The sequence below is a fragment of the Lissotriton helveticus genome, chromosome 1_1 (assembly GCF_964261635.1).
Source record: "Lissotriton helveticus chromosome 1_1, aLisHel1.1, whole genome shotgun sequence".
NCBI lineage: Eukaryota > Metazoa > Chordata > Amphibia > Caudata > Salamandridae > Lissotriton > Lissotriton helveticus.
In genome coordinates this window covers 612,529,376-612,556,942 of record NC_136057.1, presented here as the reverse complement: position 1 = coordinate 612,556,942, position 27,567 = coordinate 612,529,376, and the positions used below count along the sequence as shown (strand labels likewise).

At 42.4% G+C, this 27,567-nt stretch overlaps 1 protein-coding gene across 2 annotated transcripts in view; it reads right to left on the bottom strand.

The window, feature by feature from the left end:
- Positions 1-27,567, bottom strand: part of LOC144770262 (uncharacterized) — an 825,923-nt gene that overhangs the window by 355,839 nt on the left and 442,517 nt on the right. For both annotated transcript variants that reach the window (XM_078654631.1, XM_078654641.1), the window contains one exon: positions 13,584-13,639. In XM_078654631.1, the coding sequence (XP_078510757.1) occupies positions 13,584-13,639 (56 nt within the window). The remainder of the gene's footprint in view (positions 1-13,583; positions 13,640-27,567) is intronic.

The window sequence follows — 27,567 nt, the reverse complement described above, 5'->3', positions numbered from 1 at the left end:
ACAAACCTGAGGATACATTTTGTGTTAAGAAAATAGCGGTAAATGCAAAAGAACAGGAACAGCAAAAGCCATTCGTGCTTTGATCCTTTGCTTTTGGGAAGGCATTGTTCCCCTAATTACTACTAATTACAAGAGTAATGCAAAACAGCAAAAATTACTCTTGCGTAATTAAAATTTCACCTAGGCCTACTCCTGAGCACCAATGGGTCTAATCTGCTTCAGGTTTTGCCCTGCTTTTTCTTATAGTTTTGAATTGCCTTTCCAGTGACTGTAAATAACAAACAAGGTTTCATAAACATTGATATCTTGACTTCTCACTTATTGTTTTTACAAAAATAAGCAAGTAAGTAAAAGGTTAGAGGGGCTCTACTATTAAAAATGTATTCTGAAAATGTTTAACAATGTTCTCACAGTGTAGAAAATCGGTTATTGCTTGGGGGGATAAATCCATCCTCAAGCAACAACCACAGTCCTTGTCAGGGCGAACTACTAAAGTCACTAAATTAACCTGGGTTTAACCCTCTGGTAGCTTGGCATAACTTGGCTGTCAGGCTTAACTGAGAGGCACAGAGTAAAGTATTTATGCAGCACACAGTAATAAAGTGAAAGCACACGCAAGAAAAATCCAAAAACAATTTACAAAATTTGAGTAAATCTCAATAAATAGAATGAGACAAAAATGACAAACATTCAATCAGTAAAACTGGAGATATGCAATTTAAATTTTTTAGGATTTGGTGCCTAAATGCATAAAGTGCCACTCTCAGTCATTTGGTCGTGCTAGAGCAGGGGAAAGCGGTAAGTTCAGGCCAACCACAATAGAGCAGGATCCTAATACAACATGTTAGTCATGCTGAAAATGTTATGTTCTCAAAGTCTGGTTGTAGAGGAGTGCACGCTGATGACAGCCAAGGGTCCAAGACCTAGGGAGGCATCTCTTGGAAATCAGAGACTCACTCTAGAAGAGGCCATCAGGGCTCTGGCAGGTCCAAGGCAGGTCCACGCAGGTCCATTTGCAGCAGGTCAGCTGGGCAGTTGTTGGGAGCCTCTGGAGTGTGTTGTGTACATGTAGCATAGAAAATGAGGTCAGCCAACTGATCCTTGGAGTTACTCATGTAGCCTGCGATGAAGGGAGCAGGTCTAGTCTTCGTTTTCAGAGAGCAGGGGGGCCTCAAGCAACTGGGTAGTCCTCTAGGGAACAAGACAAGCCTCAAGTAGTAGGGCAGTTTTCTAGTAGTAGCAGGGCAGTCCTCTGAGGAATAAGGCAGGTTTCAAACAGCAGGGCAGTGATCTGGGAAAACAAGGCAGTTCTTCTTAAAACACTTGCATTCTCTCCCACTTACTGTTACACCTGGGCTCGATATTTCAGCCTGCCCGCCTCGGTAAAGTCCACATTTGTAAAGCGCACAATCACCCGTAAGGGTCTCTAGGCGCTGGGGGCCGTCGGGAAGATTAAGCGAGCTATTGCCCAGAGTCACATGGTGCTGGGCTAACCTGCCGCCGGAGCCGGGGATCGAACCGTGGTCCCCAGATTCCAGCGTCAGTCGCCCTGGCCGCGGCGCCACACCTCTTCCTCGGTCCGACTCGGCAAGCAGTGCCGTTGTGCGGAGGGTGGACAGGCAAGAGCCAGGCTGCACTTCCGGTTTCGCCCGAGCTGAGGTTAGCACTCTAGTGGCTACCTCACTCGGGGCTATTTAGACCGCCCTGACCCTCGGGTGCACGCGGTAGGGAGACGGTGGCAGTATCTCCCGGACCCGCTGCTGCATACGTGAGTTAACAACAGAGTGTGTACATTGCCAGTGGTTGGGCTGCGAGAAGCAACAAATAATATATTATAGCGCACTGATTTTAATAGTCGCTTGCTTTTTACCTTAGGCAGATTAACGTGTCTTTTTTAAAACACTTGCATTCTCTCCCACTTACTGTTACACCTGGGCTCGATATTTCAGCCTGCCCGCCTCGGTCCGACTCGGCAAGCAGTGCCGTTGTGCGGAGGGCGGACAGGCAAGAGCCAGGCTGCACTTCCGGTTTCGCCCGAGCTGAGGTTAGCGCTCTAGTGGCTACCTCACTCGGGGCTATTTAGACCGCCCTGACCCTCGGGTGCACGCGGTAGGGAGACGGTGGCAGTATCTCCCGGACCCGCTGCTGCATACGTGAGTTAACAACAGAGTGTGTACATTGCCAGTGGTTGGGCTGCGAGAAGCAACAAATAATATATTATAGCGCACTGATTTTAATAGTCGCTTGCTTTTTACCTTAGGCAGATTAACGTGTCTTTTTTAAAACACTTGCATTCTCTCCCACTTACTGTTACACCTGGGCTCGATATTTCAGCCTGCCCGCCTCGGTCCGACTCGGCAAGCAGTGCCGTTGTGCGGAGGGCGGACAGGCAAGAGCCAGGCTGCACTTCCGGTTTCGCCCGAGCTGAGGTTAGCGCTCTAGTGGCTACCTCACTCGGGGCTATTTAGACCGCCCTGACCCTCGGGTGCACGCGGTAGGGAGACGGTGGCAGTATCTCCCGGACCCGCTGCTGCATACGTGAGTTAACAACAGAGTGTGTACATTGCCAGTGGTTGGGCTGCGAGAAGCAACAAATAATATATTATAGCGCACTGATTTTAATAGTCGCTTGCTTTTTACCTTAGGCAGATTAACGTGTCTTTTTTAAAACACTTGCATTCTCTCCCACTTACTGTTACACCTGGGCTCGATATTTCAGCCTGCCCGCCTCGGTCCGACTCGGCAAGCAGTGCCGTTGTGCGGAGGGCGGACAGGCAAGAGCCAGGCTGCACTTCCGGTTTCGCCCGAGCTGAGGTTAGCGCTCTAGTGGCTACCTCACTCGGGGCTATTTAGCCACGCCCCTCCTTCGAGCGCGCAGCGGTTGCACGCAGGGGGCGCCTTCGAGCGCGCCTAAGAAGCGCCGAAGAAAAGCCCGTCTGCGCCCGTCCGCGACAGGACGGGGCGAGGGGCGATGGACCCTGGTCCCTCTACACGAGCTGGTACTGGTAAGGGCAACCAATCTCTCTCCTACTCCGCTCTTACACTACGTAGCCTTAGACCACCTACATGCTGCAGTACAGTCATACCCTGGCACTGTATTGAGGATGCCTATTCCTGTCCTCAGTGTCTGCGCCTTTCTAACGTCATTGCGCCCTCTCCCGATTCCTACACTTCAATTAAGGGTTTGAAGAGCTTTTTGCTAAATGTACGCTCCCTACCCAAACATCAACATCAGGTTTGGGACGCAATACATTCCATTCAACCAGACATATGTTTCCTTGTGGAAACCTGGTTAAAACCCCATACAATTACAGCCATTGCAATGGGGATTCCCTCTGGCTATAAAATTAAACACCTAGACAGGGACATCAAAACGGGAGGTGGATTGGCTATTATATATAGGGACCATATTCAACTTACTATTATTGAACAACACTCAAACTCGCTGCTAGAAATACTACTTTTTAAAATTCACCTTACTAATCTTCTCACCTGGAAGGGTGCCTTGGTCTATCGCCCCCCAGGAGTAAACCCTAATTTTGCACTTACTCTTCAAGAAATACTAGCCCCGCACATAAAATCCAAAGAAGACTTTTTACTTCTAGGTGATTTTAATATACATGCAGACAAGCCTATGCTGACCGAATCCATGACTCTAATTACAGATCTATCGAACCTGGGCCTAGAATTGAAAAATCATGGGCCTACTCATGTAGGAGGACATATGCTGGATTTAATTTTCTTAAATTCTACCAAAATATTCTGCTCACCGGCTAAAAGCATATCCTGGACAGATCACTCTTTGTTGGAATTCACACTAACAACCCCTGTAAGACCCACAAAGAATGCTCCCTCCCCCCCCTCTTGGAGACGTCAATGGCATAAAGTTAATTTTAATACAGCTCAAGAAGCATGGACAGACCCCAATTTTCTGGAATCCGACACAGCAGACATAGCTCTAGCCAAGCTGAATGAGTCTATCAAAAAAGCCATTGACACTATAGCTCCTCTAAAAAGACATAAACAACACCCAGTGTCAAAACAAGAAAAATGGTATACGAAGGAACTGAGAGCAGAGAAACAAAAATGCCGACGAGCTGAGAAAGCTTGGCGGAAAACAAAATCCGAGGATAGTCGGAAAATTTTTCTAAATGCTCAAGCAGAGTACTATAAAAACATAAAGCTGGCCAGAAAACAACAATTAACACAACAAATAGCTGAAGCAGGCAACAGCTCTAAGGAACTTTTTCATATTCTGCAAAACTTTACAAAGCCCACGGCATGTGAAAGTTCTGACGACTTCTCACAGGATTTGTGTGACAAAATCTCTCTATATTTTGAAGATAAAATTAACATCATCTATGAGAGAATAGTAGTAGCTAATGACATCAGCAAAAATAACACCAAAACTTGTTCAATTACAACCCCCTCCACATATAATGAACCTTCTCTGACGTCTTTCCCTTCTATTGATCACACAGAGCTCCTTACTCTTTGCAACCACATAAAAACAGGTTCCCCTAATGACCTAGTTCCAGCTAAAATGGTTGGTCCTCTGATCCCTTTATTAGGCCCTCATATACTTGAAGTGGTCAACATCTCCCTCAGGACAGGCCAGGTCCCGGCAGATTGGAAAAAGGCAGTGGTGAACCCGATAAGGAAAAAGACATCATCTCCCTGGACAGACCTTTCCAACCTACGTCCTATCTCTCTCCTACCTTACCTGGGCAAGATCACGGAGAAGCACGTGAACACCTATCTCTCTCAACATCTTGAAGCGACGGAAGGCCTGGACTATTCTCAATCTGGGTTCAGGCCGAACCACAGCACAGAATCAGCACTTCAAACAGTGACCAACAACATCAAAATGGCACTGGATGATGGTTGCTCTATGATTCTGGTGCTGTTGGATCTTTCCGCCGCTTTTGATACGGTGTCTCACAAGGTGCTTCTCCATCGCCTAAGGGAGGTAGGAATAGAAGGAGAGGCTTTGGCGTGGTTGGAGAGTTTTCTGTCCGGGCGTTCCCAAGAGGTTAGGCTGGGCTCCCATAAATCCACCCACAGGGAGCTCAATAAGGGGGTGCCACAGGGCTCTTGTCTGAGCCCCACACTCTTCAATATATATGTGGCCCCCCTAGCCAACCTAGCAAGATCTTTCGGGTTCACCCCCGTATCGTACGCTGACGACACCCAACTCCTTTTTCCTTTTAAAAATCTTACACCTGCAATAAAAAAATCTTTTGCAGATGGCATGAGTGCCATTGCAGACTGGATGTCATCTAACTGTCTGCAGTGTAATGTCGGGAAAACCGAAGTTATGTTGTTCGGTCAAGCGACGGCACTTTGGTCATCGGATTGGTGGCCCCAAGAACTAGGTCCTGTCCCCACCCCTAATAGCAAGGCCAAAAACTTAGGAGTACTATTTGACCAACAACTCACTTTCAAGGATCACATCAATCAAGTAGCTGGTACCTGCTTCCGGGCTATCGGGATGCTAAGGCGTGTCTTCCCCTATCTACCAGACCACTACAGAAAAACACTGGTCCAGGCTCTTGTTATCAGCAGGGTAGACTACTGCAATGGTTTGCTCCTTGGAGCTAACGAGGAGCAAATCAAGGAACTACAGGTTATTCAAAACACTGCAGCAAGGATTGTCATGAATGCTCCACCTAGGACACCTTCCGGCCCCCTACTGGCTCATTTACACTGGCTTCCTGTGAAGAAGCGAGTTCAGTTCAAGACCTTATGTACTATACATAAGAGCCTAATAGGGATGGGCCCCAAATATTTCATTGACATCTTTCAGCCCTATATCCCAGGACGCTCTCTGCGATCCAGCAATCAGCAATTGCTGAAGGTGCCCAGAGTTAAGAAAGCCAGGCAGGGTGGCCGTGCATTGGCTCATACCGGACCCACACTCTGGAACACACTGCCGCTGGACCTAAGGTCCATTACCAACAACCATATGAACTTTAGAAGAAATCTAAAAACTTACCTGTTCCCTACCAACTAATGATCATATTATATCTGGCTACACCTCTTATTCTCACTCACATCTGCAGTTATAGCGCGGAGATACCCCTTCGGGAGTCTAGTCTGGCGCTTTATAAGCATATAAAATAAAATAAAAATAAAAATAAATAATGTCCACAGGTCCAGAAGTATACTGAGGAGTAGCTCAGGAGGGCCACAATGTATACCTGGCGCCATTCTTTGAAGCAGGGAAAATTCTCTAGGCTACCGCCACGTCTGGTTCTGGAAAGTTCTTCCCTTCCCCAACCAATGCTAAAAGAAGACTATGGTAACAAAAGACTAGTGTTAGGTTTCTTTGTGTGTGCTGGAGGTAAGCCTTTAACATTTAAGTGTGGCAGGGAACCACTCCGCCGCTAACAATCCTTCCTACACCATGTATCCTATTGTCAGGACTTTAAGTGGGCCGGGACTGTCCATGTCTGAGCACCGGCAGTTATTCTCAGGGGGCCTCGAAATGGGTCTCTATTGGGCTCTATTTTCGGGCCTTGCAGAGGTAGCTTGTTTTCTTTTTTTTTCTTGCCCCAAACTTATTTTGCTCTAGCTGGAATTGCCAGGCTAGATTCTGAGGATGCTGACCTATGTGGTACAAAAGGGGGTGGTGATGGACGGAGCATCTGAACCAATCAAACACTCACACCCAGTCAAAAGATCTGGGTTTGATCCATCACCGTTCTTTAGCCCACTCTGCCACCCCAGTTCAGACATGGCTATATGCAAATCAGTCTGACCCTGTGCCTCATGGGAACAGTCCAGCCCGAACTGCCAAGCCATGCCTTCCCTGGACCGGAAACAAGCTTCTGAAGACCGGTTTCTGGCATTCCAGCCGTCTTCAGCCCGGCTTGCTTGAATGCAGTGGAAAAGTGAGCAAGGGACTCACGTCTGAGCATACCCTGCCACACTTATGGCAGCCAAAGCGGTACAAAAGGGGGTGGTGATGGACGGAGCATCTGAACCAATCAAACACTCACACCCAGTCAAAAGATCTGGGTTTGATCCATCACCGTTCTTTAGCCCACTCTGCCACCCCAGTTCAGACATGGCTATATGCAAATCACGTCTGAGCATACCCTGCCACCTATGTGCATACTGTAGATCCGATCATGCAGATTTTTATCATATGATGCGGGACTTTGGGGAAGTATCACAGTTTAAGACAGAAAGTCCTCTCTTTAATTAATGACTTTTCAGGCACCTATCTCCGAGTCATTCTGAGTAAAGATTTGTTTGTTGGGTAAGTTACCTAGAACTAAGGATAATAAAAAAACATGTAATTGCATAGATTTAGCGCCTTATTTTTGGTACGCGTAGGATTGCGATCCTTCAACCAGCCTCCAAACACACACAGTTGCACCCGAATACTTCACAGGTCTTTAAAAGACCATTTGCTTGTTAATGAGGCTTTGTTGTTTTTCACCCCATTGTAGAGCCCCTGCAGCTCCACTCTGCCTATTGCTTGAAAAATTAGCCCCCCCGAAATGTTTTCGTAGACCCTCCCTCGAGATTTGGCTCTTCTTGTGCCTCTGTGGAGGGGGTATGGCGTTATCCATACATATCTTTATTTAGACCACGCCTCTACTTAGATGGACCACACCCCTCCAAGAGGTTTGCCCCACCCCTTTTACAGCACCCCCAGTTTTTTTTCCCACTTAAAGCCCTGCCTATGGTTCACTGTCAAGGCCCAATATACATTTTTAATGGAGCAGCCATTAACAGACCAAGGGCATTCAAAACTACCAGAAGGACTTACCGCTATATGTATCAACAAACCATTTTGCATTTCCTAAATAGCGAATTTTAAGGAATCGCTATTTAGGAAATGCAAAACGGTATGTATGTACAAAATCGCTTTCCAATAGCGATTCCTTAGCATTCCTAATTTGAGATTAGCAAATTGTTAATCGCAAATTACCCCTTCATTTCCATGGGCCAGGAGGCCCATAGGAATGAAAGTGCAATTTGCAATTAGCAATTTGCTGATCGCAAATTAGGGATTTTTCCAAGGGTGCAGGGGTGTCTCAAGAACACCCTGCTGCACCCCTGAAAAAGACATTTGGGGGCATATGGCGCACATACATGCCCTAAGGGCATGTATGGGCGTCATATGGCACCTTTGGTTTTTTTCAAAAAAGCTTTTTGATAAGAATTCGCAAATTACCACCAACTAGAAGTTGGTGGTAATTTGCTAATCCTTAATGGCATTTTTTGCATATTATTTGTTTGATACATTGCATTTAAGGAATCGCAAAATTTGCAATTCCTTAAGTGCAATCGCAAAATAAGGATTAGCAAATTTTGCTATTCCTTATTTTGCATCAAACTTGTTTGATTTTTATTTTTATTTTATTTATTTAAGCTTGTACCGCGCACAGCTACCCACAATGGGTTTCCCGGCGCCAGGGATAGACTGTAGAAGAAAAGAGAATGTCACCTTGACTTAAGGCCTCTGCCGACTATTGGTCACGCTTAGTAAAGAGCAGGGTCTTCAAAGCCTTACGGAAGCGGAGTAAGTTGGTCTCAGATTTTAATGCCAATGGGAGGGAGTTCCATGGGGAGTTGATACATACCATTTGTCTAATTAGCATTCGCAAAGGCCGAAATTCGCAGAATTTCGGCCTTTGCGAATGCTAAATAGCTTGATACATATAGCGGTTAGAGGCTTTTACCAGTAAAGGCAATTTTAAATTACAATTCCTCAGACACCAAACATGACATTTCTACCTGCTCTCAATCAAAATTTAGCTCTTATTAATGCAAATATGTAACCCAATGTTATCCAACGAGAGAGATAAGCCTTACAGTAGTGAAAAACAAATGTATGAGTTTTTCACTGCCAGGACATGTAAAACTTAAAAACATGTCTTACTTTTTAAATACGCTGCACCCTGCCCTATTGACCTTGAAGGCCCCAAGACTCATGTGTATTAATAGGAAAGCATTAGGCCTAGGAAAAGGTTTATTTTGCACAGTCAAAATGGCAGTTTTAAACTGCAATACGGCCTACAATGACAGGACTGATACATCAAGTGTGAGCCAATTTCACCATGTTTTAGGAGGGAGAATAAGAACTTTAGAAGTGGTTAGCTGTGGTAAACTGCAGAGTCTTAATGCCAACAAAACTGAATATAGATTGCAGGAGTCGTGATGGCAAAAAGTTTGAGAGCGACCCTGCAGAGAAGGCAAAGTGCAACAGACAGAATATATAAAGTAGAACAAAGTGTTATGAGATAGAGAAGAACTTCACACCAGGGTTCCAAGACTGAGGGTCATGAAGAGCAGTAATCACCCTTCCTTGCTGCAGGCTATGGGGAAAGCACATGCAGCATTCACTCAGCTTATCTGCCAGCTTTCAGAGGAGGAAAACAGTAACTGTTTCTTTAATGAACATTGGTTCCATTTTTCATAAAGGCGTGTGGGTGTGAATCATCTATGAAACCTGAAGTAGGCCTCTTTTGGTGCTTTTGAGGCATTCCTGCCGTCACTTTCTTAGCCAAGATAAGCAAGGTGTCGGGGATATTGCTTTAAAAAGACGTTATGATATCATAATGTTGCTATATTTTCTATTATTCTGCCTCCTGGCAAGTATTATTGCTACTATCTTGCTTACTTTTTATAATAGTAAAAATTTTAATTGTGTGCACAAGATAGTATTTGCATTTTAATCTTCAAAATATATATATTCTTTGTTTCCTAATGTTTTCAGTGTGCAAATTCATGATGAAAGAGAGTTTGGGTTCCACTAACTATCTTTATGAAATATCATTGGACTGATTGTTACCTAGATTGCGCCTCACTGAAGTAATGCTCAATGGGTGGTTGGGTGTTTGCATTCCACCCAGTCTTCTGTTTCAGGTTGGCCTATTTTCTACTTCCTTAGTGCCAAAGGGTTTAGAAAACATATTTTTGGGCCTTGTTCTGGAAATAACTCCAGAAAAAGTATTACCTTCAGCAGTGAAGAGAGAATTAGATCACGCCAGTAAATTGGTCAAAACAGTCTGGGTGAGGCAGAGCTCCTTTACAAAGCTGCCATTTCAGGAGATGGAGCTCCGCCTTCTTCTTTACCTTATTTTAATAGGAGAAAGGATGTAATTCATCAGCCAAATGTAATTTAAGGTAAGCTCCAATGCCACGTTGAAACTTCCAGACTGATAATAAGTGTCATGTATAATTCCAATCTCATCACAGAGCGCTGCTTGCTAAGGGATGCAAAATTGTAAGTTATGTGGAAATGACTGTACCTGCTAATAATGGAGTAGGATACAATCAGCCATCCCACAATTTTATTCAGGCAGATTTTGGTAGGTCAAATTTGTAAAAATATACTGGGGGACAAATGCCTACAAAATACATGGAAATGCAAATTTTGATCCAAAAAGCACCCAAATCCATATTGTATGTCCTAAGTTCAGGGTAATATTCGTCATAAGTTGTCTTTATCAGACTAAATAAAATCTGAACACTGGAATTTTGAGTTTTAGTGCACTAAATTTTGAAGATCCCTCCAGGGCACTCATAACAAGGGGCTTTTTGGTGCAACAGTTGTTCATGCTTTCAAAGTTGTGGCACATGTATGCTCCATTCTGTTTCCTTTTTCATTTATTTTAGCCATTAAATGTTCGTTCTGATTCAATATCAGTTAACTGACTCTTGGACAACTTTAATGACATTCAAGTGGCAAACTTCAGTAAGTTTTATTTAAGGCACCATACTGAAGTACACTACCATAGCTGCAGTTAATACTATATGCACCCTGCATAACAACATGTATAAATGGGATGATTGAAAGAGGCCCAGGATCCACCTTTTGTATGGCTGCATTTATATCCCAATCTATGTTGATCATGAGCTGACTTCTTAAGATAGGGGATATAAATATGTTCTGACGAACCCAGCAACCCTGTGCAAGGCTAACCAAGACCATCTGAAACATAGACCAGAAGCATAGGGTACCATTGACAATTCATGCAACCACCTTCCAGTCCTTAATCGTGTCATAGCTAACCCTGAATTAAAGTAATAAAACAACCTACAGACAATCTCATTAATATTCCTAACAAACCACCTATAAAAGATCTCCAAAATGCATCTGAAAGTAATTGAAGCCCATTCAAACCATCATTTTTGGGGTTTCATTAAGAGACTTGCCTGATGATGCAGCATATGCTACCAAGGTTGGGGTGAGAGGGCTTAAGTCATTTTTTTACCATAATCCACAGGCCAGTCACTATTTTGAAATATTAAAATACTTTACATTTCTTGTATGTTGGGTCTTCTGATTATAAATTACTAATGCTGGTGGGACGCACTAAGGATCTCGTATCCCTCTTAATCCATCTTGATTATTTCGCAAACTAAAAGAAGCAAACATTACTTAGATATTTTTTATTTGGTAGTTGATAACACTACTGGGCAGATTCCTAAAGGTAAGTTTGCATGTGTGGATGTATACCTACCCATAATACAGTTTAAGATATTTAAAATGTTATTTAAATAGTTTTTAAAATTAATTAAATACCTTTAATTAAATTGTTAATTTCCCCCGCCCCCTCACAATGTTATCTGTGTTGAATTTGTCACATACTTGGATGCAAGCCATGTATTACTTTATTTCTGATTTAGTTGGAAAAGTATATAATTTACAATATATTGTATTAAAATATTATTATCTGTACTAAAAAGTAACATTAGAAATATTTAATTTTAAGAAATATGCAACAATATAATTAATTTCAATAATGTTTCAATTTAAATGTTATTAACTTTAATTTACTTTATACGTTTCCCGATGTGCTATTGTTATTCCCTGCCTGAGCTGATTTTATAAATGTGTGTTGCAGTACCAGTGGTTGGCCACTTTTTGGGCAGGCTTACTGCATGGCGGGACTAGAGTACATTTATGCCTGTTTTGGCAACAGTACTGCTTTAGATTTAAATGTGTATTATGTGAATAGCAATTGTTTAATGTTAGGGGGGCATGTGATTTGTGTTAGAAAGTCCATCCTTCAAATTTCTTTCAACCCACCCACTTTGTAGCTAGTATTTCCCATTTTCCCACCACTCCCCATTTTCCCTCCTAAATTTGCTACTAAATCCTACACTATGGGTCCGATTATGATGTCATCAGAAAAGGCTCTGAATGTGAATCCGGTTCAGGACCAATGTTTCCGACCGAATCGGTCACCTTTCCGGATAACCAGGTACGATGCAAGGAAGCTGTCCGGGCTGTCCGAATCGACTCCAAACAGGATTTATTCAGCCCAAGTCATTCAGTGCTGAATTGTACAGACCAATGAAGACGGTTTCCGAATGAGTGAGTACGATGAACAATTCAAATAGCTGTTACGAATAGGTTTGGCCAAGATGAAACAGCTGTGGGAATTGAACTTCGCTGGCTCGTAGCAGGCCCCCAGTCACCCACAGGCCTACGGATGAGGCTCATGGGCATACCCAAGGGACTCCACTTCCCAACCATGCACAGTGTGGCAGGCACCATAGGGTGCCAGCCACAGGGTGCAAGGTTTTCCCCACCCGCCCATTTTTTCAATAGGAGCCTGTATTCTCATTCGGGACACAGGCTCTCATTGTAGTCAATGTGAGTCTGACCGAATCGAGTCCGTAAGCATCCGGACACATCATAATTGTCGGTAGGGCTCCTCAAATTCGAATTGTTCAGAAGTCATTCCTAACCCAATTTGGTGGGAATGCTTTCCAGACCACATTATAATCTGTCCCTTAGTGTGCCGCGATCACTGTCATAGGGCCAAAAACCTCAGTACCAAAATGAACTGCGAGGAGGAGGCGGAGCTCTCTTGTCTGAGGTTTGCAAATTGCATATTGGAGAACATAAAGTAGTACTACTTTACGTATTTCCCTATAAAGTTTCATAATAAGTTCCAAAGTCTGCACCATGCTGCATTAATCTTTCTACTTTATACTCTGCTTTACTACTGCACATACTGTTTCTCTACAACAGTTAAATTCTCCAAAAGTGTCCTTAAAACAGACTACAATTTGCCTCAGTTGAGCAGGCACAATCACACAAGATAAGCTTTCTTTGTTGAACAAGATGTCTTTCCTATCTAAATGTTGAATGTTCTTCTCACCTCTTTTCAAGTGCTTGTGCTTCACTGTTCACGAGGTTCTCCAGTTCTGGTGGCAAACCACTGACACACAAAGCGTATTGTTTGTGATTACTGTTACTCTCAGAATTACCATAACCACATAAATTCTAAATCCTCTAAAGTAGACTCTTCTTTCCTATACATGTGCATGTGCCTAGTGGTTTTTTTTTAATTAAAAATGTTTGTAATGATTGTAATACAAGTTGATTAATATTGTGTCATCAAAGGGCTTCAAATGACTTGGATGTTATTGAATTACTACTGTAATGCCTCATAAATAAGCTGTTAACCCAGAGCACATTGTAGGTAAGCGAAAGAGTTGGCCCCCAGTTACCACTGTGGCAAATGGAAACACATTCTTTATTCTTTGGCATAATTCTAGTCTTGAATAACCTGATTCAGCTGGTATTCTCTACCTTTTCATCTACTCACCCTCTCATTTGCACCTGCTGATTTGTTTCTATGCCGTTTCTCCGCATCAGCTGGACCTGAATCATCAGAGAGAAAAAAAGAAAAATGCTAATTGAACAACAATTACAGATGATGGCATGACTCACTAATCATGGACATAGTGGAATTAGCCCTTTTTTTTAAATTGACACATGTCTAAATGACATGATTTTGAAAAAGTAGATGATACAGTATTCTAGTTATAAATCTGTCACCAAGTAAATATTCTACATTCTGAGACCTCAAATAAAATAGGTCTATTAATATATAAATAATCTGAGACCTCTAGTTCAAATTCCATATATACCCCAAAGCGAGTCTTTGTTCACGTAGATGCCACATAATTACATTACAAAATGTAGAAGACTGTGTAAACCTGTATATTTTCCCTTCTAAATCATCATGATGCTGTCATATAGTGGATTATAATCATGAGATTCAGTGACCCTATCAATGTATTATAACATAAGCTTGTTAGGTCACAGTCTAGTTCAATGAGAAACCGCTCAACTCTGGTAGATCGGGCATAAGCAACATTCCATTCAAAGAGTAATGCATGATAGGTTTAAACAGCAAAAAACCCAAGACATTTAGTTGAGAACACAGCACAATAAACCAAGTTAGGAAAATCAACAACAAACTAATAAACAAAATGATACAAAGAGTGTTAAAGTTGGATTGGAGCCTCAGATATGGATTTTTTTTAAATCTTCAGGCAAAAAGTGTCAAGAAACGAGAAAGCACTAATTGTAGTCAATGGTTCTTAAATAGGAACATATTTCCCCAGTCACAAAAGCGGTAAAACCTTTTGATACATCAGGACCAATGTTTGCAGTAGAACAGGACATAGCCATGATTTCAGGCCAGTCGTGATGGAGCTGGTATGAGGTAAGACTTGGCTGTCAAACTAGTCAAATGCTTTGCTTTGCTTTTTTGGTTTTCAATTCCTTTCATTGGGGCAAGGCAGGATGTTGAAGCCAGCAATGGTCAGAGTTCCTGATGAAGTCTTTAGTTTTGGTGTGATAGACGCCTAGCAGGACAAAGCTGGATTACTATCCAACCTATGGTGCTTCGTTGAAGTAATGAATTTTCTCTTTCACCACAGACACAAGCCCTTGTTCAGACTTAGATAGCAGTTTGTTTTTCAAATTTCTGTGACAGATGGTCGTAGTTTGTGAGGGCTCCAAGGAGTCAGATACAACCTTTTGGTGGCCCCACTATACAAAAACTGGTGGAAATAGCTGTAAGTGTGCCAAACTGGCAATTTGCAGTTAGGTAAGTTGGTCCTACAGAAGTGAGAAGAATGACTTACATGCAAGTCACTCCTGCTTGCTCCACTGAAAAGCAAGAGCTCTCTGAGTTCTTTTACCAGCAGATCAATCAGAAATCTTCTTCCTTCAATTATTTTCTTCAATATCCACGACTGAGCTTTGAATCTGGTGTTGGATTTTTGGTAAGTGTCCTAGCCAGCGACTGGAGGTCCAATTCCAGCAGAAATCCTGCCAGACCTCACCCATTAGCACCTCCTGTCTCACTTGTCAAAAAACCTGCCAGAGACCTCTATTTAAAATGATAGACATTAGAATCCCCTCAACAGAGTTTACATTCCCCTCCCAGATTTAGACCTTTAGAAATGACATAGCACTCTATCCTTCTGATCTGGTAACAGCTTACCCATCCCACTGTAGGCAGAGACAAATGCCTGAGAGGTCTTCTAGAGGAAAGGCTTGTGTCACTTGACTCTCCTTAAACACATATGAAAAGGAAGACTACTGATTTAGTCCTTTGTGATGCTACGAAGTCCTTTATTTTCCAAAATTTTTCATACAATCTAAGTGGCCGAGAGTTTGCCTTATAACGGCCTTCTGCCTTATATATTTATTTATTTGAAAAGTTTTATAGAGCACAAACATGACTCGTACGGGTATCAGAGCGCTGTACAAAGGAGCAAAAGCAAAAGGAGGTAAAGGCATGAACACAACAACATAAAGGACCTTAACAAGCACAAATACAAAAAACAAGAGCAACAACCCATCTTGTAGGACATGTAAAGTACCAGAAGAGCAACAAATCTTATGGAGCACATGGAGAGACCAAATTACAACGTTGAACAGAGATAACAACCCATCTTGTGGGAAATGTAAAGTACCAGAAGAGCAACAAATCTTATTGAGCATGTGGAGAGACAATATTACACCGTGGAACAGAGGTATCAAAGAGTATGAACAGGAAATTAAAGTTAGTTAAGGTAGCATCGGGACTATTGCTGTAGATGGTAATTCAGGAGTAAACATTTTGAATGAGGTGGCAGAGAGTTTAGATCCAATCTCAGGAGGAAAAGCGTTCCATATTCCTTGTGCCGGACCAGAGAAGGCATGATTGTAGGTTCTTTTTTAATTTGAATTTGGAAGGTTTCAACCGGAGGGAGTTGAGTTGAATTAGGTCTCGTGTGATGTGGTCATGTTTTCTGGAACCAGTGATGAGTCTGGCTGCCAAGTTCAGAGTGGTTCTTCCAGGTGCCGAGCTAGCTTTGGGTAACCCAGCTAGGGTCACCATTCCATACCAAGTGTGAAATAACGGGGGATTGGACTGGAGACTGAATGTTCTTGGAAGGCAAGAATAGCTTGCTTTTCCTTAATGTGTTCAGCTGATAATTGTCTCCCCTTGTATTTGCACTGATATGATCTTGCATATTCAGGTATTTGTCCAGGGTTATGCCTAAAGATCCCGTAGAGTCAACAACATGAGGGGTGCAGTTGTGAGCTGTAAGTTGTTTGAGCCAGTCTTGAGTGGGTGCAGAATGATTGTGGGGCAATCTGGAGGAATTCTGTCTTGAGAGTATTATGCAAATCATGATCATGCGTTAACCATTGTTGAGTTTTCAGCAGCAGACAGTTTAGAGTTTTGATGTCATATGGAGAAGAGATTTTCAAATACAATTGAGTGTCATCAGCAGACATATGGTATTGAATGTTAGAGCGGTTCAGAATTTTGGGGAGTGCTTCCATGAAAAGGTTGAAAAGCGGGCAAGACTATGGAACCTTGAGGTACTCCAATTGAGACCGGGGTATTGTTTGCAAGGGAGTGGTAAACTTTGATTCTTTGCTTTCTGTTTCATAGAAACTAGGCAAACCAATTTAAGACAGGGCCTGATAGCCCCATCCTTTTTTGAAGAACAATCAGGTTTTCATGTTTGGCCATGTCAAATGCTGAGGACAGATCAAGAAGTATCAGTAGACGGTACATTCTGGTCAAGAGATCTCAAGGCGTCATCAACGATGTGTGTTAGGGCCGTTTCAGTACTATGATCTGCTCTGAAACCTGACTGATATAAGTCAAGGAGCTGAAACTTCAACTGTGCTAATGTATTGTGTTCTGGCAAAGCAACACGTCACATATTTTGTGTCTTAGAGAGTCCTGCCTGTTTGAAATACCCGAAAATATTGACAGCTTTTCTATGCTCACTAAAGAGGCAGTACAAATGAATCTAGGGCGCCTCTAAGGGGGGCTGATCACGTTGGTATCATCAAAAAGAGCAAATAAAATAACCAATTTAAAATTGAAATGTAGGTGGCCAGTAGCCTGCCAGGTAGAATTGTATAGGGGTATGCGAACAAGGGAACTAATAGTCGTGATCAATGTATATATTCAGCCAGGTGCAATATTAGATTATAAAAAGCAACTGGATCTGCTAGAGAAGGATCTGGCAGCTATTAGCTCAACAAAAGCAGCATATCTGATAATGATCTTAGGAGATTTTAACCATAAACTAGATCCCTCCCATAGCGATAAACTTTTTAAAGACCTTTTAATCATCGCAAAAGTACCTGCAGCAAGTATTGCTAGTGTAGGTAAATCAGCACGAGATAAACATTTTGTAAAATTTCTAGGATCCATAGGACTATTCAATGCTAATGGACGGTCTAACACCGACCGCCCTGCAAGGAAGACTTTCTGCATAGGGAATCAGAACTGCCCAATTGATTACGCCTTTATAAATGCATGGTATTTCAAGGAAATAGAAAGATTTGAAATACTGCAGTGTGAAGGTAGCGACCACTGGCCTTTACAATTATTAATAAAGATGGAACAAGAATTAGGAAGAAAAAAGTGATTCCCTTACAGATTGAATACCCCAGACGTATAACTACACGCATGACAGAGGACAGCCTGAAATTGGTTAACAATGTAATAATCGATTATATGGCTGTGGGTTAAGTGGTGCAAGATGATACAATTTTAACCCAGTACGAGCATACAAAAGAGCAGATCGTACACTGCCTAAGGATTCAGATAAAAGCAGGGCCAGCCTTTAAGAAGAAAGCAAGAACTAATGGGTGGTTTAATAACTAGTGTAGGAAGTTAAAATTGAGGGCATGAACATGGGAAAGACTGCTAAGGAAAAGGCCAAATAAAGGAACTCTGGAGAGCCTTTGAGGGGCAAAACAGGAATATAAAAACAAGTTGAGGGACAGTAAATTAGAATTTATGGCCAAAAATTGGAATACAATGCTGTATGTGATAAACACAAATAATATAAGATCATTCTGGCGCCTGGTAAAAGACGGAAACATACAGGAGGAAATACGGTGTTTAGTGGGTGAAGACAACTGGGTCAGCCATTTGAGTAAACTGTACAATGGTTCAAATAGGGAAAAGACCCTGGAAATAAGGTACAAGGAGCCAGAACTACAAGGGCTGTACTTCTCCATTCAAAATATAAAAGAAACTATCCAATCCCAAAAGCTAACTAAAGCAGCAGGGCCAGATAACATACCTGCAATCATATTAAAAATAGCACAGATTGGTGGGCAAGGTTCCTAAATGCGACCTTTCAACATATTATGACTTCGGGTGCTTTCCCAGAAAGTTGGCAGGGGGCGATTGTGAGGCCAATTTATAAAAAAGAGGATGCTACACTACCCCAGAATTACCACCTAATAAGCTTGCTGAATGTAGGCGAGAAAGTTTTTTTAAAAATACTACTAGACCTAGTGAAATCCTGGGCAGGGCAGTATAACCTAATACCAATAGGGCAAGGTGGGTTCCAGGGGGGCCATTCAACCATTGACCACTGCCTCAGTCTTTGGGCAATGGCAAAGAAGGCAATTGATTTGCGAGGTAACCAGTTTTGCAGCTTTGTAGACTTCTGAGCTGCTTTCGATTCAGTGGATCGTAGTCTTCGGTGGAGAATGCCAACAGAGCTCGGAATCAACAAGGCAGTATTTGCTCTAATCCAGGAAATGCACTCAAGTAATTGGGCCAGGGTTATCTCGGACACACAGGGCACCCTATCTAAAAAAACTGATAATGAATTGTTTGCAGCAGGGCTGTGTCCTAGCTTCACTGTTATTTTCCTTATTTTTTCAGATTTTCCCAACATATTGATTAGGGTAAGTCCTAAGATGAAAGGAACTCATATATCTTGTCTGTTATATGCAGATGACTTAGTGATAATGGACATGACAGAGCTGGGCTTGCAAAAAAAACTGGATATTTTTCACGAATATTGCCTAACAAAATGCCTCACGGTCAACTTAGAAAAGACCAAAATAATGGTATTGGGGAAAAAGAGCTCCTCCCTGTACTGGAAATTGGGAGAGGTTAGAGTGGAAGAAGTGGATAGATATAAATATTTGGGCATGTGGTTCGACAATAAGCTAAATTGGAAGGATCACATACAGGCACTCAAATCAAAGGCGCTCTCTTCAGTATGGGGCCTTAAACAAGTTAAGCAAAAATATGGAGGTCCCTCCCTGCAGCCAATTCTATCGGCTTTTAATGCATTGGTAAGCCCTTAGTTCCAATATGGTGTAGAGGTATTATATATGGGAGGAAAATCGGATTGGAACTTAGAAGAGGGTAAATACGTCAAACAGCTGCTAGCACTCCCCTCTGCAACAGTGATACAGGCTGTACTAGTGGAATGCCACCTTACAGCCTGGAATTTCCGGGGTATGCAAGCAGTATTGCATTTTTGGCAGAGAATGAATGGAGAGGGGCCTGCCAAAATAGCAAAACTCTACAAAAAAGAAATAGAGGCTAGTGAACTAAATTGGGCGTCCCAAGCTAGAATCAGGCTAGACAAGTTGTGTGTCAAACTATCCTTAGATCCAGACCAATAGAGGTCGGGCAGCAGATTCCCAAGTCGGCGTTGCGTGCTATTATTAACTCGGAGTCCCGAGAGGAAGATTTGGGTTATTTGAGGAGTAAATCGTCCTCCCGGTTCTTGATAAACAGGTGGACCATTGACCAAATATTCCCCTATATTGAGCCTATACCTAATCCAAAAGTAGGCCTGAACCGTGCAACACGGATTTGTTGATAAAATCCGCTATGATGAATGAACAAGGTTTGTGTACATGTGGATTGCTGTAAAATGCAACAGCCCACATATTCTGTTGGACTGCTTGTGGTTCTTAGAAGAACGGAAAATATTTTTGAAACCCCTTTTTACTGCCTATGAAATCTTTAGTAGGGATCAAGCGCTTAGCTTGCTGATAAATATGAGATTTTTAAATGTGACATGTGCAATGGGAAAAATTGTAATTGCTATACTAGAGTCATTGAAGGAATTGGTTATATAATTTATAAGGGGCGGGGCAGAAATGTGATGTTACCAATGCTTGGGGATACCCCGGGCTTCTGTTATTTACGGTGGATGTACAAATGTATACCTAATTTATAAGTGATTCCTTCCCCTCGCTGATGATGAATTAGGTACTCCCTATGCTCTGCTAGAGTTTCTTCGTTCGATTTTATCAGGATTTTATTGTGTTTTATACTGTTTTAACGTAATAGGGTTTGTACAAATCAGATTTTAATTGTATGCAGCTATATATGCCAAATAAAAATATAATAAAAGAAACGAACATCAAAATGGGATGCTAAATCATGCACCTGAAGGAAATGAAAGCCATCAGAATGGACTTAACTCGCTTTGCTTTCAGGGTGAACAAGGTGTCAATTTGAAAGTTAATTTTCTACTACTAGTATCAAAATCAAAATTCACAGCTAAAGTACACAACTTAATAAAAGGAACTTTAAGTAAGATTTAACTTTTTTGTAATAGACAAAATCGGCTCTACTAAGTAACTCCAATTTTACCTACAAAGTGAAAAAAAAGTTGTTCGCTCCAGGGGCATACGTATAAATAGACTGCAAAACAATACCCTTTCAGGCTTAGAGTTCTGCATAAGTTATGCAAAAAAAGAAGCAAGGAGCTTTGGGTAGTTCCCAAGTTTAGGTGGGGAGCAGCTCCAATATAGAACACCCTACAACGCCAGTGACTCTCCAGTGAGAATCTAAATCTGATCCGCCTCAAATGTCTGTTTTTCTAGCAATGTCTTTAGGGACAGGATTAGTGCAGTGTCATCATTGATACATGTTTTGATATATATATATGAGGAAGGACTACTGTCCGAAACGCGTCTGTCATCTTCGTTGCCGTGTGAAGAATAAAAATCTTTGTCAAACCTGGAGTGCTTTTATCCTCTTTCCAGGACGGGAGGGAGTTTTAGGAGCTTATATATATATATATATATATATATATATGAGGTATGTCAAGTTCCTTTGTCCACCAGCGCTGCAGTCTGCCACACAAAACGAACAGGAACCAACGAGACCCAAATGTGGTGCAAAGTTATTTTATTTTTTCAAAAGACCCAGCACCAGTCCGCCACGACGCGTTTCGGCTAAACGTAGCCTTGTTCACATGACAACGTCACGAGGGCTGGCCACCCTTTTAAAGTGCATAATAGCCATCACATGACACAAACATAGAAGAGTTACTAAAATCTTATCAGATAACTCACACGTTTGTTGATATATTACAGCATGAATGCTGTTCAATTGCACACTATTGCACAAGCCCAAACAAATATCAATTCTTATCTGTCCGAGTAATTGTAAAATACAAAATACAAAATAAACCTTATCACTGCACATTGCTTGCTATAGAGGAGTCCCTCTTACCAAAATTTCATATATATACACACATCATATCACAATGGTTACTCAATAATTGATAAAAGCTCAAAAGGACAATATAAAAGTTAAAAACATAAATATTTACATTAGAAACCATGTCCTGATGGTGGAACTCTCTCCTAATAGTTAACCAAATTGGCAACTGAATCCATATATAGCGTATGCAGTTCAATAGATTAAGTGTGCAAATAGCAAAATTTGTGCAAATTATTTCTAATTTGATATATGTACAGATGGCTAAAAAACAGGTGCTACCATACGGTGAAAAATAGTGCTAATACAAACTTTGTGATTAAAATCAGTAATACAGTAATCTGGCGAGACGTCCAGGGTAGAAGATAAAGTTTAAAGTGAAATACAGCTACAGAAAGGCTATGTAATCATAGGTTACATGTAACAGTGGACCTTGTTCATTAAAGATAGGTGTGGCAGTCCTCCCCAGTGTTGAGGCCCTGTGGTACCTTAGTATCTAAAAGGATGATATAGCGCGTTTCTAATTTACGCAACAGGGACTCTCTATCACCTCCCCTCCTCTGGGGAGGAACACAGTCTATCACATATATATATATATATTCACTGAAAAAACGAAAGGTTACACAGGTGTTATAGTTAAGAAATGGAATTAAAAAAACTGAAATTCACTTACAAAAACAAAGGTTACAGGGATGCTATAGTTAGGCTCAGGTTTCACTTGTAAAAAAACAGTGAAATTCAGCAGTTATAGTTAGCTGAGACAACTATAACTTTTGCCCCCGCAATGCACTGCTTATGACCTCACATATGACATCACTCATGACATGGCCAGTAACATCACTGATGACATCACTGACGACATTTCAAATAATATCATTGATGACATAATTCAGTGACTGTGAGTGTTTGTAAAAGGTTTATGAGAGTTAAACATATATACCAAGGTATATTGGCGAATCAGTGGGTGTATGAGTGGCTGTATGGATGATTCAGCCGGTATGTGACTGACTGTATATGTGAGTGATTAGATGTGTCAGTGAATGTATGGGTAAGTGACTGGTTGCTTGAATGTTTGTATCAGTCTATCAGTTGGTGTCTCAGTGGCTGTATGGGTGTGTAAGTGGGTTTGGGAATAGCTGTATGGGTGATGAATTGGTTGCCTGAGTAACTGGGTGGGTGTCTGAGTGTTTGTGTGGGTGGGTGGGTGAAGGGGTGTTTAACTGCCTGTATAGATGAGTGAGTGGGTGAGTCAATGGCTGTATGGGTTAGTGAGTATGTGTATGAGGGGCTGTATAGGTGAGTATGTGTATGGCTGTGTGGGTCAGTGAGTGGATGTGTCAGTGGTATATGGGTGAGTAACTGGGTATTTGAAAGGCAATATAGGTGATTGATGGGGTATATGAGTGACTGTTTAGGTGTGTGAGTGAATGTGCAAGTGGCTGTATGGGTGAGTGTGTGCCTGTATCAGTGACTGCATAGGTGAATGAGTATGTGTTAGTATCTGTATGAGTAAGTAAGTGGGTGTGTGTGTAACTGTATGGGTAAGTGGCTGTGTGATTTACTGTGTGGGTGAATGAATAGGTGTGTGAGAAGCGCTTTGGGTGACTGACAGTGTGTGAGTGGATATATGGGTATATTCAGTGGCTGTATCAGTGAGTGAGTGGGTATGTGAGTGGCTGTATGGTGAGTGAGTGGATGTATGTGTGGAATTACAAAATAGTGAGTGGGTATGTAAGCACTGGTATGGGACAGTGTATGGGTTTGTGAATGATTATGTGGGAGTGGGAGTGGGTGAAAGATTATATGGGGATGTGAGTGGATGCATTGGTAATTTTGAGGATGATGTCATCAGTGATGTCATCATTGATATCACTGACCATGTCATGAGTGATGTAATATATGAGGTCATAAGCAGTGCATTGGAGGGGTGTAAGTTATAGTTAGCTGCAGTAGCTATACTGCTGAATTTCTATGGTTTAGCCCAAGTGAAATGTGAGCCTAACTATAACGTCCCTATAATCTTAGTTTTTTTCAGTGAATTTCTAAGGGTTTTTTGCAATTCTATTTCCTAACTATAACGTACCTGAAAACTATGTATTTCTCTATGAATTTCTATGTTTTTAAAAATTCTATTTGCTAACAGTAACATCCTTGTAACTTTTGATTTTTTCAGTGAATTTCAACTTTAAAAGTAAATGTATTTCCTAACTGTAACCAGTAACCCTGAAAGTGGGTATGAGAGTGGCTGTATATGTAGGTGAGTGGACGTGTGAATGGCTGTATGGTTCTCTGAGTGGATTTGTGAGTGACTGTACAGGTGTGTACATGGCTCTATGAGTGGGTGTGTGAGCGCCTGTGTGGATCTATGAGTGGGTGAGTTGAGTGTCTGAGTGGGTCTGTGAGTGGGTACGTGAGGGTCTGAGTGGGTCTACAACTGTGTGTGAGTGTCTGAGTAGGTCTGTGAGTTGGTGCATGAGTGTTTGAGAGGGTCTGTGAGTGGATGATGAGTCTTTGAGAGGGTGACTCAGTAGGTGCATGAGTATCTAAGTGGGTCTGTGAGTGGTTGTGTGAGTGGGTCTGTGAGTGGGTGAGTCAGTGAGTGCATGAGTGTCTCAGTGGAACTATGAGAGCAAACGTGAGTAGGTCTGTGAGTGCATGCATGAGTCTCAGTAGGTCGATGTGAGCATACATGAGTCTCTGAGCAGATCTGCAAATGGGTGTGTGAGTCTCCGAGTTGGTCTGTGAGTAGGTGTGTGATTCTCTGAGTGAGTCTGTGAGTGTATGTATGTGAGTCTCTCAGTGGGTCCACAAGTGGGTACCTGGGTGCTTGAATGGATCTGTGAGTGGGTGCATGAGTATCTGAGTAGGTCTGTCAGTAGATGCATGAGTCTCTTGTTTTGTGTTCTGTACATGGCCCATTGTAGTTTGCCAGATGTTAGCCTAACTGTGCATGACACAGGCCACATTTGCTTTGCACACACGTTACTTTATAAACGCATTTGTTTTTGTACCACATTGTATTTTCACAAAGAACTTGCAGTTGTATTCTCATTATGTTCTTTCCTGGGATTTTGTCTGAACACTACAGACAAGGTCAAACAACAATGTCCCTTGTTATTTTGCTCTGGTCAGGCCCGACTACATAGACACAACACAAGAATGCTGTTGTTTATGAGCATGTATGCCTTGTCAAATAGGTCTGTACAGTAATGGAGCACACAAAGAAAGAGAGATATTTCCTGAGAGATAATCACGGCTGTATCTGAGATGTAGAACGTCCATCTGTGTATGCTAAGGTACAGGGTCCACTGCTAATTCCAGAGGTCTTTGTTATATAATCATTTTACTTCCATAGAAGGAGAGCAGGGTTATGCTAATCTGTCTTATAATATAACAAGGGCTTTTTATAGTATACAGTTTATTGACTATGCTGATGGTATTTTTGCTAGGCAGTTGTTCCCTGATTGTGGCACATGTAATGCATTCTAGAGCACGATAGTTTAAATAAAATTTTCAAGCTTCCATTATGACTGTCATGTCTTATTGTGGATGAGTGTATGGGTAAAAGGGAGTAGCCTCTTACCGTTATCCCTGAGAGGGTCGGGAGTGTTGTGTTCTGAGGGGTCAATTCACTTATTTCTCATTGGTTATGTATAGGAGGGCAAGTGAAACACTATAGCTAGTCGGACTTGGGCTCATGTACTGAGGTGATATGGTGACTCAATCCCTACCTACTGATGTTCTAGGGTCCCAAGCGTAGTTCTGTTCTGGAGCAGAATCCCTGCAACATGGCACCGCCAACATTTGTCTATTATACCCTTGCACCATTCTGTGAAGACGTCTGCGGTGTTTTTGACTTATCCTCCACAGTTTTTAGGGACCACCTAGTTCTGTTAGTTTTTCAAGTTTTAATATTTTAAGGGTTATTCCCTCTTTTGTGCTACCTTTTTAAATCCTTTACTTATATATTATGTCTGTTTTCATTGCAGCTAATTGCCACCCAGTGGTTAGTCAACACTTTCTCCAGCATGGTGTCCCAAATGCGAGGGCTCCTGTGGTTTTTTTGATATAAGCGGACGTTGTGTACCGCTTTGAGTTTTTTTACGCTGGGTCACCTTATCCGCCTGTGGACGCTAATGACAATACATTTCATACTTTTACTGTTGCTGCAGCATCCAACCTTTATTGTTTTTATGCACTTCTTGAAAATTCCTGTTACAGTTAACCCTGGGCGTAGTAGGCGTAGTGGGGCTATGCTAAGCTACGCGAAGTGGACCAGAAACTACGTCCACCTACGCACTTCGCGTAGCCCCACTACGCGCCACTCGCCTCCCTCCCACCCTCGCTAAATACTACCCGCCTCCCTCCCACCCTCCCTAAATACTTAAATAATGTTTTTAAAAAGAATAAACACCACTTACCTTGTCGGCTGCGTCTCCAGAGGCGGGTGGCGGGCAACTTCGCTACGTCCACGGAGTGGGCGTAGTGTTGCTTTCTATGCCTACTTCGCAAATGGCGAAGTAGGCAACACTACGCCCACTCCGTGGCGTAGCGAAGTACTACGCCCGGGGTTAATTACAGTCTGGGAACAACAGACAGGGTTTAATGGCACCCTTCCCGATGTCCCCGGCATTGTTCGTATGGGCCCCTTAAGTATTGATGGACCACTTGGCCTGCTCTTGCAGGCTTTACACCTTTCCCAAATATATGAACCAAATTTGGCAGAAACGCAAGCTTTATATAACCGTGGCTCAATGGTTAGAGCGGCAGACCCTGATGCAGAGGTCTGGCCCGGGACCAGGGTTTAATTCCTGCCTCAGCGGCTCTTGGACTCAATCTCCCCGGACCTGATAATTCTCGCCTCGGTGCCTAGTCTAATCATGGGTCCCACTCTGTGACTCTGGGCAATAGCTTGCTTAATCTCCACAACGGCCCCAGCAGCGCTTGAATGCCAAGCTTCACCTTGGAGGTGCCCAGGAGTGGACATTTCACATGGAAAAGCCAGGAAGGGTTCCACAGTGGTATGAGTGCAGTGCCGGGACACCCCGTCGCGTGGGCAGCCGTGCGCTTTACAAATACAACACATTTACATTTACATTTATTCAGACGCTTGATTCAATTTCTTTCCCACGCTTTCCCTGCTAGGGTGGTGCACCTACACAGGCACCAAAGCAGGTGGACTTGCAATTAGTCAAGTCATTGTATATTCAGTTACGGGCAAATGGCCACTTAATCGCGAGGACATTCCCTTTTGGATTACCCAGAAAATTGATCAACTTGATTCTGTGTTTCCCCTTGCCGACCTCAAGAAAAACATAGAATTTTGACTATGTCTTTGCCTAATGGTCTGGTTCTCTCTTTAGCCAACAGCAACACTTGGGGAACTGTGCTTTCCACAGTGTATACTCTTTGCTATGGCACTCCCTCGATGGGTGTTCTGCCAAACGTCCTCAAACAGATACAGAATGAACATAGGGAAGGTCCTGCCCTAGATTTGGGGATGAAACATGTTGGAAATGTTCTAGTTGTCTCTGAAATCATTCTTTCTAATGTTAAAGGTGAAGCAGCTTCTTTGGCTATACACGAGCGATTGCCACAGTGGCTTGCCGACCATGAACGTGAGTTGCCTATTATCAGTTCTCAGGTGTATACGTCCATAGGGCGTAATAGTTTGAGGACCAGACCTTCTGTTTTGACCATTGTAAACCAGTATCTGAGAAAGATGCTCACCCTGGCAATTCCAAAGAAAACATGGGACAAGTCTAAACCACCTCAACAAAAAGGTAGTCCTCGTGGCGCCAACTCCGAAGTACTTTGATCAGCATTACGATTTTCACAACCGCTCTAAATTTAAAACTCCACATCAATATCTGCTTCTTGTTCCCCCATCTCCTCGTTCCTTTAAGGACTCGTCTGAACAGCAGTATGACAGAGGAGGGCGATCTGATTGCAGACAAGGACAGTACTTGCAGCCTAAACAGGACACTCAAGGCTCTTTTGACGT